The sequence below is a fragment of the Camelina sativa genome, chromosome 7 (genome assembly GCF_000633955.1).
Source record: "Camelina sativa cultivar DH55 chromosome 7, Cs, whole genome shotgun sequence".
Lineage (NCBI taxonomy): Eukaryota > Viridiplantae > Streptophyta > Magnoliopsida > Brassicales > Brassicaceae > Camelina > Camelina sativa.
The window spans coordinates 14,784,282-14,801,265 of record NC_025691.1 but is presented as its reverse complement, the minus strand read 5'-3'; the positions used below and the strand labels follow the sequence as shown (position 1 = coordinate 14,801,265).

Below are 16,984 nucleotides of genomic sequence, written 5' to 3'. Positions count from 1 at the left end.
GTTTGACGGGAAAAGCGAAATTTTGCGGTTTTGGCGGGAAAACGAGATTTTGCGGTTTTAGAGAAAAATGAGATTTTGCAGGTTGGTGGGTGAAGAATTGGAATTTTAGAGTTGTATGTATATTAGAATTGAGAAAAAATATTTTGTAATTATTTAATTAAAATAGGGGTATTTTGACTTTTACAAATTATGGATAAGTTTTACCTCATCCAAACTCTCTAAAAAATCTCATCCAGAAATTCAGTTTTTTTAGATGAGTTTTTAAAATGTATTCAGATATTGTATCTAGATGAGTTCGTAATTGTTACTAAACGAACAATAATAAACATTTTACATCCAGATATTGCATATGGTTCACCAAACAAACATGACCTAAAACATTTTAAAACTTGTAACTAAAAAGGAAAAGAGAAATTGATGTTGTTCAGATATTTAGGGAAATATTTATTTTCATACTCGATTTTCCTAATTTGATTTATTTTTTTATTTTTTTGTATTAAATGTTTTAATTACAATTGCATATGATGTAAATATTGCCCAATTTCAAGCCTTTTTCAGAAAAATACTGTGAAAATAATAATATAGATAATGCTGAACAAAATCCTAAAATATAGCAAATAGAAACTAACTAAAACGAATACCACTATTTAATGTGATATTCCTTATGTAAATATTAAATCTTTTGAATTCTTTCATAATAATCATGGTATTTTAAAAGATTTTTTGTTTGCTTACCAATCTTTACTCTTGATATTACACCTAATTTTATCATCACCAATAACACTATAAATAACCTATGAACATCAATACACCAAATAACCTCATTCATACTTGGCTATTTCGTTTTATTTTCAACTCTTATTTGCAAAAAAGATAATAGATTTCTTGACAATCTGCATAACTAATATATAATTCGTAATTGTTTTTTTTGCAGTTCAATTGTAATCATGAAAATAAGAGTGGGATCGGTGCATCAAAATGTATATTTTTATCGAAACTACTTTTATTTTGTTTTTTCTTTGTTGTTTAGTTTTTTTTCTTCTAAATAACTGACTTTTCTTATTTTTTATGTTAGAGATTGTTCGGACGAGATCTTTATAATGGTCTATTGGAGAATCATTAGTAATCTACTTAAACTGGTTCTGTTACAAATACAAAATTTTAAATTTGCTAATATCAACATTTTTTTGACAGATCGAGGAGCACTGAGATCTAGGTTGTAAATGTAAGTTTTATTCTCACTAACATTTTCATGTGCACTTAAGTGATTAAACATAAGTAAAGTTTTCTTATATCATTTTTTTATGTAGCTCACTGCAACAACCTTACAAAGTCAATAAGCAACGATGGAGGAGTAACAAGTGTGTTAAATTCTTATTGTTGCGTTAAAAAAATTGTACTAAAACATGGTCAAAAGTTATTACGTTGATGGTTCTATGTTATATTTTCATTTGAATGATATCTAGAGAGACTTTTGTTTTTGAATTTTTTTTTCAGTCGGCGGATGTTTGAAAGGGATCCACTTTTCCCTTTCTTATTATTCATTTAATCGTTTTATATAATAATTATTTCCATATGTCTATATATATTTATAGACATATATATAGTCTATATATATATATATATCTTTCTCTTTTAATGTTAAAAAATTGTACATATCAAATATTTTGCAGTTTTTAATTGATTTTTTTTTGTTTTATGGTTTTTAGTTTTTATTTTTAGTGTAGATTTTAGTTCTTGCAAAATAATCTTGAATGGTATTTCTTTAGTTTTTGATTTTTACTTTAAGTTTTATCTTTTGTTTTTTGTTTAAGAATTACTAAAATAATAATAATAATTGTTTTATAAAGTGCACATTAAATATGTTGAGACCCCCATATAATTTGTTTTTTTTTTGAAGGAATTACAAAAAAATTACAATTCTCGTAAAATATATATATTGCCATGAAAAAATTATAAACTATAAAAATATGCTAATTCGATAAAACAGTTAACATAATTAAACTTGATAAAAAAACTTATTTTGATTTTTGTGGTACGGGTTTGACATTAGCCCCATATACGGAGTTAAATGGAATTGTTATTTTCTTTTAAACACTTTTAAATGTGTACCATGGGATAAATGTATTACTAGAATATATGTATACCACAGGTTAAACCTTACAAACACTTAAAAATCATAAATTTTTAATAAATATATCAAAAATCTGTAAAATTTAAGAAAATTTTATATTTTCAAAATCATCTCCTGGTATACGATACATATTTATAATTATACAATCTAAAATTAATAAAATAATAATTATATATAACATAAATTTTAAATTTTAAAATATTGTCACGTGGTGTATCGTGGGTTAAATACTAGTGTTAGAAATAAAATACTAACCCAGCAACATGATCACAATAGTCTATAATTACTTCCTCAGTTTGTCTTGTATCAGCCAAAAGCCAAAAGAATATATTATACTATGCATTTATCCGGAAAAGCGTTTGACGATAAAATTTTTGAATAGACATTATAACTTTTTTTTTTTTTTGACAATTAAACCCCATATATTAAGTTAATGGAGATGACTCTCTTCGAGAGAGAGACAATTAGGTACCGACGAACTTACATGGGAAAAACAGAAACCTCATGTTCTTGCACATTTTGCAAGTTTATCAGCACGGATATTATCCTCTCGAAAAATATATCTAATACTAAAATTAGCAAATCTATCTCTGAAATGAGTAAAATCCTTCAATTCTGATGAAAAAGTCGGCCAATCCTCGATATTAGACGTCATCCTTAGGAGGTCTGAACAATCCGTAGCAAAAAGAGCTTTATCCAAGTCCAAAGCTAATAAACACTCCATAGCCCAAATAAGGGTATCTAACTCTGCATGTAATGGGGATAGGCTTCTGCGCAATCCTTTTAGCCCCATTTGCAGGATTCTATCACCGATAGACGCAATCCAGCCATGCCCACTCCTATCCACCTCTGTATGCCAAGATCCTTCTATAAAGCATACAAGAGATTCTTGAGGAATTGGGATTGTAGGTATGCATGCTTCTACTACCTCTGGTGCTAAGTCTCTATTATTAGCTCTTCTCCAAACTTCTTCTTCTTGGATAGCTTTCTCCAATGTATCTTGCGGAGACTCAGAGATATTTTCAAACACTTTCTTATTTCTTGCCTTCCAGATGTACCACATCACCCAAGGGAATGTCCGCAGATTTTGACCAAGTGCACCATAATCTCTACCGCTCCCATATAGAAAATTGAGGTTGCTATATAGAGAAGATGAGGGAAACACCATAGGATGGGTAGGGATTGCCGATAAAGCCCAAACTTGACATGCTGGGGGGCATTCAAATAGCATATGATTTATAGTTTCCTCCTCCGCTCCACATCTAGGACAATCCTTGTCTCTACCAATATGGCGATAATGCAAACGTTGGCATGTTGCCAAGCACCCAGTTACACATTGCCACACGAAATGCTTTAGCTTTTGTGATGTTTTTAGTTTCCATGCTTGCGCCTTAAGTATCGTAACACTAGGACCCTGAGGAGGGAGGTCGCAAACGGGACGAGAAATAGCTCTCGCGACTTCATATCCAGACTTAACAATATAATTCCCAGACTTTGTCAAAGTCCACGAATACCCGTCCCTTGAGGCTATTAAGCTCGGTTTAATTCCCAAAATAAGGGTAATTTCTTTCGGGGGGAAGAGTTCCCGAAGACGCTTCATTTTCTACTTTTTTGTGTTGAAATCAATCAAGGTGTTAACTCAAATTAATGGAGTTCTCTCATTAGTTAATCCTTGTGGCGGTCGTGTTGGCGTATCTGGGATCCATGGTTCAGTCTAGATGTATGTGTTGAACCCCGAGCTTATTGTCTTACGGATTCCATATGAGAGAACATGTTTTGCTGCCAACATGCTCCTCCAGCCCTATGAAGGTCGATTTGATACTTGTATCTCTAATGGACTATAATATCGAAAGTATCTCCCTTTTAGAACTCTACTAAGGAGAGAATCTGGATATCTGAGCAATCTCCATAGCTGCTTTGCCAACAAGGAAAGATTAAATTCTTCTAGTGTTCGGAAGCCTAGGCCACCTACCGAAAGTTGAGTACACATTTGCTCCCATGAGATCATATGTAGACCTTTACTATCTGCTTTATTGCTCCACCAGAAATCGGCAATGACGCTACTTAATTTTGCACATATAGCTTTTGGTAAGAGAAAACATGATATTACGTATCTCGGAATTGCTTGTGCCACTGATTTTATCAGGACTTCCTTGCCTCCTTTGGATAGGCATTTTGTGGTCCATAAGTTTACCCTTTTATGGAGTTTATCCCTCACGAATGCAAAGACTTGTGCCTTTGACCCATGAATCTTCTCGGGGAGACACAAGTATGTACCCATGCCTCCATCTTGTGATATCCCAACAATAGATTTGATCTCTTGTCATATATGGGACGGGACCTCGGTTCCAAACATGATGGAAGACTTGGAAAAGTTAATTTCTTGTCTAGATGTCTCGCCATAAAAGCGGATTATATCGATAATTTTCTTGCATTGATGAGGATCAGCTCTACAGAAGAATAAGTTGTCATATGCGAAAAGTAAGTGGGAAACTCGTGGGCTTGATTTCGAGATACATAATCCCTGGATCTTCCCCTCTTTTTCGACATTCTTAATCTGAGCGATTAGCGCCTCTGTACAAAGTATGAACAGATATGGAGAGATTGGGTCCCTTTGATGAATCCCCCGTGTTGGCTTAATCCGTCCCTTGGGATCCCCATTGATCAAAATTCGGTAGGAGACGGAAGTAATGCATTATTCAACCCACCCATTTTTGATCAAACTCCATTTTTTCCATCAAAGCTCTTAAATTATCTTGTTATATATATATATATATATATATATATATATATATAGAATAGGTGCAAAGAGCTGTACATTTTCTATAAATCCACCTCGTAAAATCTAGATTATTATTTTTGATGTATTTTTTTTAAGAGAATCTTTTAGTTTATTTCAACTTGCTTTTTAAAATGTGACATTAGATTTCTTCATTTTGAACAGAATTTCCAAAAATGTTTAATTTACGTCATTGTGGGTTATATATCAGGACATGTTTGGAACGACATTAACATAAATTCAAAATATAATTAATCCATTTTGTGTAATCGTTTATTATTTTATTAGCATAATCAATATTAAAATATTATATATTTCAAATTAAATTGATCTATTTTTGACGGTGGTTAATTTTTTTTTGCGGGCTAAATTCTAATTTATGTTATTTATTCCACTATATTCAATAAAACAAAATGTTGCCAACAAAAAAAAAATGCAATTTTAAGTAGATGCTAGAAAATTTGTTTGATTTTGAAATGATATGATTGAAGTCTAGTTTCAATTTTTTTACTTAATGCACCTATTTCATAACATATACACCAAGTGTTACGTACTTATTTTTAACAATAAAAGATTATTTAAATATAATTCAAAATAAAAAAGTGTGATGAGTCAGAAACTTTTAAAAATTAATTATATTAATTTCAGATTTACACAACTAGCTTATTTGTAAATTATAATTACATTGATATAGTGTTCTCTACTTTTTATAACCAACCTATCATCTTGGTGAAATTTATTGACCGAATCAAACGGAGAAATGATGGAACGAAATAATTAATTATATGAGAAAATACTTTATTTTTAGTTTTGGGGTTCTGATTTTACGAGGAATAAACAGATGAAGGAAAAAAAATGAAAAACAAAAAAAGAGAGGACAAAAAGATAGTGATAATTTTTACGGTGATAGTGAAGTCGTTAAAACATGCAACTCCAACAGAACCAAGTCTCAAAAAGTCAAAAGATTAATGAATTGAAGGTTTAAGACTAACCATGACTTGGCTTGATATTTTAAATTTTCTAATATTGAGTAAGATGATACTAGAAAAAGCTTAATAAGAACGGTACTGAGAATCAAATTTACACGGAAATATATAAACACATTAAAGTAAAAAGAAAAGTTAAAGACTTAAAGTGGAAGAAGATATGTTGTGGGGTTTGCAATTGGCAACCGACCCTAAATGCTTTTTGCGTCTTCTTTTACATAAGTTTTATCTCTTTTTGTCTTTCTTACAATTCCATCATTGATCGATCGAATTCAAACCCTTATGTTACGCCTCTTTCTTATATAATATAACCCTCTCTTTATATTCACACTCCTTCTCCTTCTCCTTTTTCTCTCTCAAGTTCTACATATTTGTCGCTTCAATCATTTGGTTCTAGCTACAACATTGGGAAGTGGATATGGCTCCTGTTTCAATGCCTCCTGGTTTCCGGTTTCATCCAACTGACGAAGAGCTTGTCATATACTACCTCAAGCGAAAGATTAATGGTCGAACGATCGAGTTAGAGATCATTCCCGAGATTGATCTTTACAAATGCGAACCTTGGGATTTACCCGGTATATTTCTCTCTTTCCTCTTATGTTGTTCCCATCATATGCATATCCATCATTTTTATTGTCATCCACATTTACCATCGAGGAAGGTATACGTTCATGATTCTGCATCGTCTACATCAAGCTGTTGTGTCTCATGTTCAAATTAAATGAGACAATATGTATAGATTTTTTTTTTGGTCGGACAAAGGGGCATAGCCCCTAAGTTTATTCAGAAAATAAAACACAAGAAAACTACACTCGAATCATACGACAATATATATATTATAGCAACCGAGAAGAGGCTATCTTGTTTTTCCTCTAATTATTTATGTCATAATCATTTAACTGATATGTTTATTGTAAGATCAATTTTTTTGGACTTTAATTAGGATAACGAATTACAGATTCATTTCTAAAAACTACATAATGTGGAACTACCTTTTGAAAGGGTAACCCTAGAGAGAAGAGACACTTATGTCTCTTTTTTTTTTGTTCAACACACTTGATGTCCTTTCTTTTCAAAGATATATGTTGTTTTATTTTTATATTTTTTTGCCTAACGTACTTATATAATTTTTAGTTTATTTTATCATATTTTACGTACCAAGTTAGAGCATCATTAATAAGGAGTACTCTCTAAGTTACTCTCAAATTAATTAAATATATAATTAATACTAATTTAAGTAAAGCAACCCTAAAAATATTTTTGTAAAATCATTATTTTACTAGAGAACCCAAAGAAGGTTGTTTAATCTTTAAAATAATAATTTTTAATTTGTGTTTAGTAATTATCAACTTTAATAATATAAAATGACAAAACAATTATGAAACTTTTTATATTACATAAAACTGTAGAATCTTAAACATATTAAACATATTATACAAAATTCAAAATAGTTCACATATTTTACAAAATTTAAACATTTTATACCAAATTCAGAATAAAATTTATTGTACGGTTGTCCCAAATTTTTGCCAGATATGCTCAATCAAGTCTTTTCCAAACAATCATGCATTTGTATATCATGAACGTCATTTCGAATGCCCATCATATTATTTATAGTTGTTGGCATATCTGTAGAATACGATAAATCAACGTGAGAAGTTCCGCTTCCATCTCCGTGATAGAACTCCGATGGATAGTAGAAATTGTATTCATGTCGTTCGTCTTCCACTATTATGTTATGCAAGATGATACATGCTCTCATTATTTTTCTTATTTTTCCTTTAACCCAAAAAAGTGCGGGATTTTTCACGATTGCAAATCTTGCTTGCAAGACTCCAAATGCACGCTCTACATCTTTACGACATGCTTCTTGATTTTGAGCAAAGAGTTTTGCTTTTCGGCCACGTGGAAGTGTAATGGATTGGATGAAAGTAGTCTATTTCGGATAGATACCGTCTGTGAGGTAGTACGCCATATTGTATTGCCGTCCATTGACAACATATGTAACTCTCGGAGCTCGGCCCTCTAGGATATCATCAAACACCGATGAGCGGTCCAAAACATTGGTATCATTTAACGTACCTGGTGGTCCGAAAAATGTGTGTCAAATCCATAAATCTTGTGATGCCACAGTCTCTAGTATGATTGTCGGTTTTCCAGATCCACGTGAATATTGTCCTTTCCACGCAGTGGGACAGTTCTTCCACTTCCAATGCATACAATCTATGCTCCCTACCATTCCGGGGAAACCACGATGTTCTCCAATATTCATCAATCGTTGGAGGTCTTCCACTGCAACAACCACACAACAATCACATTAAAACAACCTACAAACCCTAAGACATCAAACAATAAGTTTGATGTTGAAGCATTCATCAATGAATGACTTGACAAGTATCTGCCTTATCACTCGACTAACCGTATTTAATACAACGAACAAACAAACTCAATCATCAATGACTCACTCGACTCAAACAATTGATCAAGACTTAAACAATTGATCAAGACTTGAACACTTTAGGAAAAATAAAAGACAAACGGGTTTCGAAAAAGACTTAAACACTTGAGGAAATAAAACAACAACACACGGTTTCATCACTTATGAAAGCAATAAAACCAAACTTTTTCACTCCATTATTTATACAAAACATCAGACATTCAAACAATGAAATACAACAACAATGGTTCATCAAACTATAACACAAAGACAATTTATAACACTTCAAGCATATAAACTCAAACAAAATCTAACAGACAAACTCATCTCAAAACAGAAACTTAAACCAAATCTAACAACAACATTTGAAAGAATCGAATTCCATACCTTTGAAATAACAGAATCCAAGCACTGTGTCCACTTCATGAATACCACTCTTTACCATTTAACCTTGCACAAAACATGACAAAAGAGTCAATTGAACATCAAACAAATCTCACAATCTAATCTAATCTCATAAAAAACAATCACACAAAACTCAAAATCAATTGAACATCAAACAAATCTCACAATCTAATCTAATCTCATAAAAAAAATCAAACAAATCTCAAAATCAATTGAACATCAAACAAATCTCACAATCTAGGCCTAATAAGTCAAATCGACAGAAAACATTCACCATTCTAACAATCAATCTAATTAATCTGAAACCCTAACAGCTAAAGACCACCCGATATAAATCAACATAACATGCAATAAATCGGAAAATGAAAAGACCAACCTTCTCTTTGCGATTCCTTAGCCAGTGGTCCTCGCCGTTCGCTGTACGCCACCAGAAGAAACCTCCCCCGTCATTGTCCCACCAAATGGAACCTCCGCCGTCGTTGTCCCGACAAACGAAACCTCCGCCGATTTGACTTTAACACCCAACCGATCTGGAAGCCAAAAGACACCGATCTGGAAGCCAAAAGCCTTCGAGTGACCATCAACCAACCATTTTAAGCAAGAAAATTCAATGGATTCGACGTGAATCCATTGAATTTTCCGATCACATAAGAATCGTGTTTTCTCTCGCCGGAGTTTTCGAGAAAGAAGAGAGAGACATAAAGGAAGAAATGGAAAATAAAATGAAGAAAAAAAAACACTTTTATATTTTAGAGACAACCATACAAAAGCCGCCACGTAGCGTTTCTAATGGGTTGCTCTCAATCCTTCCAACATAATCGGTTCTTCGCTTATGGACCCATATATGGATTATTATTATTGGGGCCAAATCCAAAAGTACTCTCTTGAGTACCCATTAAATGTATCTCTAGTACACGCATCGAACTTAGCATCGAACGTGAATGCTTTATGAACTAAATCTATATAATAACGATCCCAACTTCNTTTTTTTTTTTTTTTTTTTTTTTTAATATATATATATAACGATCCCAACTTTATCTTAGAATAAAATTTAAATGGACCCACCCTCTCATCTTTATTCTTTAAATAGATTGTATTAAAACCGAAAGATGCGGTGATGACTAGTGAGACAAATTCGGAAGACCGAGTCAAAAAAGTTAAGAAGATTAAAAAAAAAAAAGTAACTCATAATTTCACATGTGCTTTAGGGTTTTGGAAGCTTCTCTTACACCCTCAACTTCACCTTCAATGTTCTCTTTATATATCATTCTTTTCTTATTTCCTTATCTTTTGGATTTTAATGTCATGTTATGGCTTCTTTAAGTAGTGTATACAAATTAATGTTGGATAAACCTAATTACAATGTTCTATTAATCATGTGATCCTTGTTTGCTAAACTTGCAGGGAAGTCCTTGCTGCCAAGTAAAGACCTAGAATGGTTTTTCTTCAGTCCTCGAGACCGGAAATATCCAAATGGATCAAGAACAAACCGGGCAACAAAAGCCGGTTACTGGAAAGCCACCGGGAAAGATCGTAAAGTGAATTCACATTCGCGGACGGTTGGAACAAAGAAAACTTTAGTATATTACCGAGGTAGAGCGCCTCATGGCTCACGTACCGATTGGGTCATGCATGAGTACCGTCTTGAAGAGCAAGAATGTGAATCTAAATCCGGCATACAAGTAACCAAACGACAAAGTTAATAATTTTTAAGTTTTAAAAGTTTTTTCTTAATTATTATGTTAATTACCAAGTATATATGACCATTACAGGATGCGTATGCACTTTGTCGAGTGTTCAAGAAGAGTGCTTTAGCCAACAAGATAGAAGAAAAACAACACCATGGCATGAAGAACAAAGCAACGACTAATAGTGAACAATCTACTTCTAGTACTTGTTTGTATTCCGATGGAATGTATGAAAACCTAGAAAACTCGGAATATCCAATCTCACCCGACACAGGAGGCTTAACTCGACTCGGTAATACTTCATCGCTAGAAATGGAAACGATAGAAAACAAATGGAGTCAGTTTATGTCGCACGACACCTCCTTCAACTTCCCAGCTCAGTCTCAATATGGAACAATCTCATATACTCCAACGAAGGTAAATTTAAATGATAATGGAAATGTAAACTTTTATTTTCAAACTAATCTTTTAGTTCTCCTCTCATAATAGGTTGAGATAGAGTTAGAATGTGCAATACTACAAAATCGTATGTTGCCAACGGTGCCACCACTTTATGTTGAAGATCTCACAAACGGAGAATATTTGGGAAACAACGTAGCTAATGATACAGATGAAATGTTGAGCAAGATCATAGCATTGGCTCAATCCTCCCAAGAGCCACGGAACAGTCTTGACTCGTGGGATGGTGGTTCTGCTTCTGGAACCTTCAATGGAGACTTTAATTATTCCGGAGAAAAACTCGCATGCATACAGGCGAACATGAAGGCTGTAGATATGCAAGAACATTATGGGAGGTATAAGGAAGAAAGGCTTGTTGAAAACTTGAGATGGGTAGGAGTATCAAGCAAGGAACTAGAAAAGGTAGTGGTTATTCAATATATTTTATATGTGACTAGTGTTATCAAATATAACTTTATGTTTGATCTTGTTTCAAATTTCAGAGCTTCATTGAAGAACACTCAACGGTGGTTCCTATAGAAGATATTTGGAGCTATCATAGAGATACTCAAGAACACGAAAATCAAGGTAGCTTTTGTTTTTTTTGCTTTTTTTTTTTTAAATCTCTTGAATTTAGTTTATCTTATTAATTTTAGTGTCATTTATTTATTTATTTTTGTTATATGTATTTTTGAAGTTCTTATGGACGTTAACAACAACAATGGAGATGTGGATGATGCTTTTACACTTGAGTTCTCAGAAAACGAACATAATGAGAATCTTTTGGACAAGAGTGATCATGACACAACGAGTTCGCCACGTTTTGACGTGGTTAAGAAAGTTGAGGTTAGCCATGGACTGTTTGTTACAACTCGTCAAGTAACCAATACATTCTTTCAACAGATTGTACCATCGCAAACCGTTATAGTTTATATAAATCCAACGGGTGTCAATGAATGCTGTCATAACGTGACATCAAAAGAGGAGGCTCGTGTCCGTGAAAAGATAAATCCTCAAACGAACGGAGTAGTCTCAACATTTCTCGGACCATGGAGAAAACTCGCGTATGTTTTTGGTTTCATTCCTATGCTTCTATTGATGCGTTGTGTTCATCAAAGAGGTAACACTAACAAAAACCAAAGCAGTGAAAGGTACTCGGCGCAGCCCAAGGTAGGAGATTGCAACAATCCGGGCACAATACTCATGATGGAAAATGCTGTCGAGAGAAGAAAAATTTGGAAGAAGGAAAAAGGCAGAGTTGATGAACGAGGTTTGTGGGTTCAAGATAGTTTCTTGTTGAAGAAGTTGGGGCTTTCCCTTGCTATCATCTTAGCTGTTTCTACCATAAGTCTTATTTGAGTATTGAAGTCATATATACCTTCTTTACCTAGCTAGGTCATATTTCCTCTCTTTTGTTCTTCCCATTTCTCTAAACCAAACTGATTTCTTCGAATTATATGTGGTTCTTTTCTGTTTCTGTATTAAGTAATATGACCTCTCCGGCTGAACACGATCAATCTTGTTTCTTTTCCTTTGTTTATGTAAGATTATATCTGAGCAGATTCATGCCAAATACATGAATAGATTGGGACGTCAACGATTTCAGTATTTATTCACTATACGATTGTGAGTAAGTTTAATTGTTTTTTTTTTTAATTTTATTATTATTTTTTTGACAATAAAAGATCAGCTCATATAGACTAAAAATATTTTTCTTATATTTGTTGTAATTCATACATAGACTATAATATTTAAACATTAATATCCAGATTATGTTTCTTATCAAATTTTTGATTAACCAATGGTTCAAACTGGAAAAGAAATGTCTATGTAATATTATAACTCCATAATTACTAATCAATTCCCAAATTAAACATGTCATCAAACCAACACGGAAACATAAACCAACATTAAACCAAATAATCATTAATTGTTATAAATCAACTATCCAATAACCAAATAACTTAAGCGACAATTCTAACCAACAACTGCTCAAAAACTAACAACCTAGCCGACCATAAATCATAGAAAGCCATTACAATCAATAATTGTAACATTTACAAACAATAATTGTAACATTTACAAACCAAAAATTGTGTGATTTTGGGGAAAGTGTCGATCGAAACCATCAATTTTTGGTTTGACCGGTTTGCCTTAAATCGTTGATTTGATTTAAGTGAAATTCCTAAACCGAAGTATTTAAGGGAGAAGTTGACTTGAGAGAATTAGAGAGAAAGAGATGTTTTTGAGAGTTTTGGGAGATTATTGGAGATTTCTAGCTGTTCTTGAGACATCTAAGGCTATGATCGTGTCAGAGGCTTGCTAGGAGTGTGCTATCGTCAATTGCTGGTCAGAATCTTCTGGTAGAAAGGTGATTGCATAACCATGGCTGATCTAAGCCTGAGTTTCCTTTGTTTTGCTTGTTTTATGTCTGTTTATGATTGTTTTCTTGCTTGTTGTGGTTGTTTCATGGTTCTTATGGCCTTATGTGGCTTTTGGGTGAGTCTTGGATGATTTTGGATGATTTGGAGGCGGTGGGAAGCGATGAACAGACTCTCGGCTTCGAGCAGAACATATTTTCGGGGTATGTCTCGGTCGACAACAAGGAATTTGACGGTAGAGAGACTTGGGAAAGTATTAATGCTAGGGTTTTCGGGTCGAGGAGTGGTGTCGGTCGACACCAACCCTTTCAACAGGCGGTTGATACTTGTTTATCCTGGTTTGTTTGTATTGTTTGTTGATTGTTAAACATTCAGTCTCAGTTGCTTGTGTGTATAGCCAAATAGATGGGAGGATTACCTCACTGAGTGTTTATGACAATACTCATGCATATCAATTGTTGTTTGTGGTGCAGGTAAAGGCTAAGTGTGATCGTGGAATCAAAGCAATGAAGAGGAGGATGTTCTAGTGGCTCGATTGGTTGTTGTCTGGCCTCTGCTAGGTTGCAAGAATTGAGTCTTTAGAATATTGTCTATGATTGTTGGTTCTTCACTTCTTTGGTTTATGTTGGAATGATTTATTGGTTAAGTTGCTATCGAATTATTATTGGTGTATTGGTTATTGGATAATTGCTGGTGATATGATTCTCCCAAGGAATCAGCATCTTCGAGTTGGTAGATAGAGACACCATGACTCTAAAGACGATGAAGCCTCAAAAATAAGGATGGTGGAATGAATGGTCGCACAAGAGTTGCGGAAAGACTCTTGATATACCGGTTTGATCTTTCAGCCTCGCACCAAAAAAGATTGGATCTCTCAGCCTCGCACCAAGGACATCGGGTTTTGACTGTTGGAATCACACCAAGTAGTTGGTTTTGATTGTTGGAATCACACCAAGCAATCGGTTTTGTTCACAAAGAAACATAAGAGAATCACTCTCAAAGAAAAGAAAATGTTTTGATAAAAAGTTTGATTGATTATTTCATTGCTCTTACATGAGTTTAAATAGAAAAATAAACTTGGTAACAAAGCAAAGTATTAACTAGTCTTGAAACTAAAAACAATAAAGATAAATAGTTGAACGAAGATTCAACTATTGGTGCATGTATCCCTTCTTCCAAAGTGACTCTTGGTGCATGTATCTCTATTTTCGTCACTTCTCTTTGACCACAAAATAAAGTGATTATTTGGGCTTTATTGGACTTGAATTAAGCTCAAATTGGATTAGACTTGATAGACATAATACCCAATAGGTTTTCCATGCTCTCTTTGGCCAAAAGCTCTTTTATTATCCCATTAAGTGCCTCATTGATCTTTTATCTTTTTGGCTCATTGATCCAATTTTCTGATGAGAAACAAAATTTTCTGATGAGAAACAACATGAACTGTATCATTTCTTCACCTTGGACTTACTAGAACAACTCCTGGTTTTCATACATAATTTTGGATGCTCCTAAACCAATTAGACCTAAAACTCTTCAGTTAAAGAATCGGATTGACCTCCTTTGGCAAATGGAGCGTATCCTTGTGTTCTGTGGGCCAAATCTTCTGTTCCTGAGATTTTTGGAAACATAAGAGATACATTAACATTATCCAAGTAGTTTCGTGTCAAAATTGTTGTTGAGTTGATCTGTGTAATACGATCTTTGGCTCAGACGTGAAAATGGAATCTGGACAGATCCACTGACATGAAATATCCATATCTTTCACAAATGAACTGATCTTAATATGATTCTAATTCTCTGTGGTCTGGAATGGATAAAGATTTCAGAACAGTTTGGTTCATAGCTTGAATCATTATAAGTTGGTCGGAATCCTCCTTTCAAGGCTCGTAGGTCCAAGTCGCGTAGCCATGAGTTCACCTGATTTGTAAAATGAATATTTCCTTCATCCGAACTCTGATTGGACTGATTCCACTTCAAGATATGCTCTAGATGCGGTATGTACCCCAAATGGTCGTTTATCTGGGAAAATTGATCTTCAAGTTCGTTCGTGTTGAACAAGGCTCAAAGATCTTCTTGCATGGTATCATGATCATATCATACCCCTCCTCTTGAAAAAGTTTTGTCCTCGAAACTGTAAGGCTTTGTGTTGGAGAGTGTTGAAGTGATTCTGGTGGCTTCTCTTTGAGGGAATATATGGCTCCATATTGTTGACCATTAGGCAGAAGTGCACTGCTTTTAGTGAGACGTTTCTTTATTCCTTCAAAATCCAAAACTTGCTCTATCTTGCTTGACCATAAATGGAACGTTCGCTTTTCTCTACTTGGGTCCATAACCTCTGCTAGTAAACTCTTTACTCTGTTTTCTGGTTTGAAAAATGTTAAATCTCCGAAAAGAAAGTCTAATGTTTCCCCCATTTTAAAATCAAGAGTATATTCTTCGGGAATAGATAATATTGGATACCTCTTTATTGGTGCATTAGCTGAATCATCCATACTGCCAAGATTGTTGATGATCATGCCTTACTTTGCGGCTTCCTCAGTCTGATCTTTGCTGACCTCTTTATGCTCTGGTTCTTTGGCTTCTATTTGCTAACTCGGAGAATTTGTTATCTCCAACAGATTATCCTAAAACAGCAACTCCTTAGGCTCCTTTGGTGATGATAACAAATCAAATACAACTTTCTCTTCCTTAGAAACAAGAGACCTCTTTTCTCGTTGGTAACTTGGCGTGACAATAGACGCTCCATCAGTTGGTCTAGAAGTCCTCCTAAGAGTATGATTTGAACCACAATGGTGATGGTTGGGAACAATTATGCCCAAGTCTCAATAGGGTGTTCTCCATTTCTCCTTCTGCTTATCACCAACTGATCCCACCAAGTAATAGCATAATCACAAAATCCATTGGCTGCAACTCGTACCTTCTTCATCTCGCAATAGTTTTGACAACCAAAAATTGACTCAATCTTTTCTCCCACTCTAGATATGCATTTGGGTCGTTCTTGTATTGAAAGGTAGGAATCTTCAACATCAAACCACCCATGTTATCATCCACTCGTCCTCTTGCTTCTCTAGCACTTCTTGGTCTCATATGCCTCTCTTTTGATGATTGACTACTGTAATAATCATCAGCCCTTTCTACTCTAGGTTGATCTCTTTCTCTTCTATGATGCAACATTTGTGGTTGTCTCTGTTTTGCCTCCGCTTGAACTTTATCCAACCTCTTGTAGATTGCATTCATCTCAACCCTCACCAACCGTCGCATCTCTCCAATAAGTGCTTGAACTTGTGGATCATTAGACATTTATTTTGTTTTTTTTGCTTTTTTCTGTTTTCTTCTTCTTTTTTTTCATTTTTTTTTGTATTTTTTGCTGTCTTGTTTTTTTCTAAATAAAAGAAAATATAAATAGAAGATGAAAAGATGAGAAAATGAAATAGATATAACGAACTAGAATAAACTAAAACATGCTCTTCTCCTTTTATTTTTTGATTAGAACAGGTTATTCTCTTCTTTTTTTTATTACAACGAGTTTTTTTTTATAAATAGAACGGGTTCTTCTTTCTCTTTTTATTTTTTTTTAAACTTATTTTTTATAAAACTGAATACAAAATTAAATAAATAAAGATGACGATGGAAAGATAGAAGATGAAAGAAAGAAGATAAAAGATAGAAAGAAGAAGGAAAGACATAAAATGATGGAAAGAAGGTGAAAGGTTAGAAGATAGAATGATAGATT

General features: G+C 33.8%; 1 protein-coding gene across 2 annotated transcripts; it reads left to right on the top strand.

The window, feature by feature from the left end:
- Positions 6,173–12,412, top strand: LOC104701183 (NAC domain-containing protein 86-like). Of its 2 annotated transcripts, XM_010416834.1 has the most exons (7): positions 6,173–6,474; positions 10,146–10,423; positions 10,514–10,846; positions 10,919–11,290; positions 11,371–11,455; positions 11,565–11,931; positions 12,013–12,412. In XM_010416834.1, the coding sequence occupies exons 1-7, from the start codon at positions 6,318–6,320 to the stop codon at positions 12,224–12,226; spliced, it is 1,806 nt and encodes a 601-aa protein (XP_010415136.1). In that variant the 5' UTR covers positions 6,173–6,317; the 3' UTR covers positions 12,227–12,412. The 2 variants fall into 2 exon arrangements, with proteins under 2 accessions (XP_010415136.1, XP_010415135.1); XM_010416833.1 differs by having other exon boundaries at positions 11,565–12,412.

Excerpts from the sequence above, each read along its gene's own strand:
- LOC104701183 (XM_010416833.1), top strand. The coding sequence starts at position 6,318 with ATGGCTCCTGTTTCAATGCCTCCTGGTTTCCGGTTTCATCCAACTGAC. Across the intron at positions 6,475-10,145 it reads CGAACCTTGGGATTTACCCG|GGAAGTCCTTGCTGCCAAGT; the intron begins GTATATTTCTCT and ends CTAAACTTGCAG. Across the intron at positions 11,291-11,370 it reads CAAGCAAGGAACTAGAAAAG|AGCTTCATTGAAGAACACTC; the intron begins GTAGTGGTTATT and ends TTCAAATTTCAG.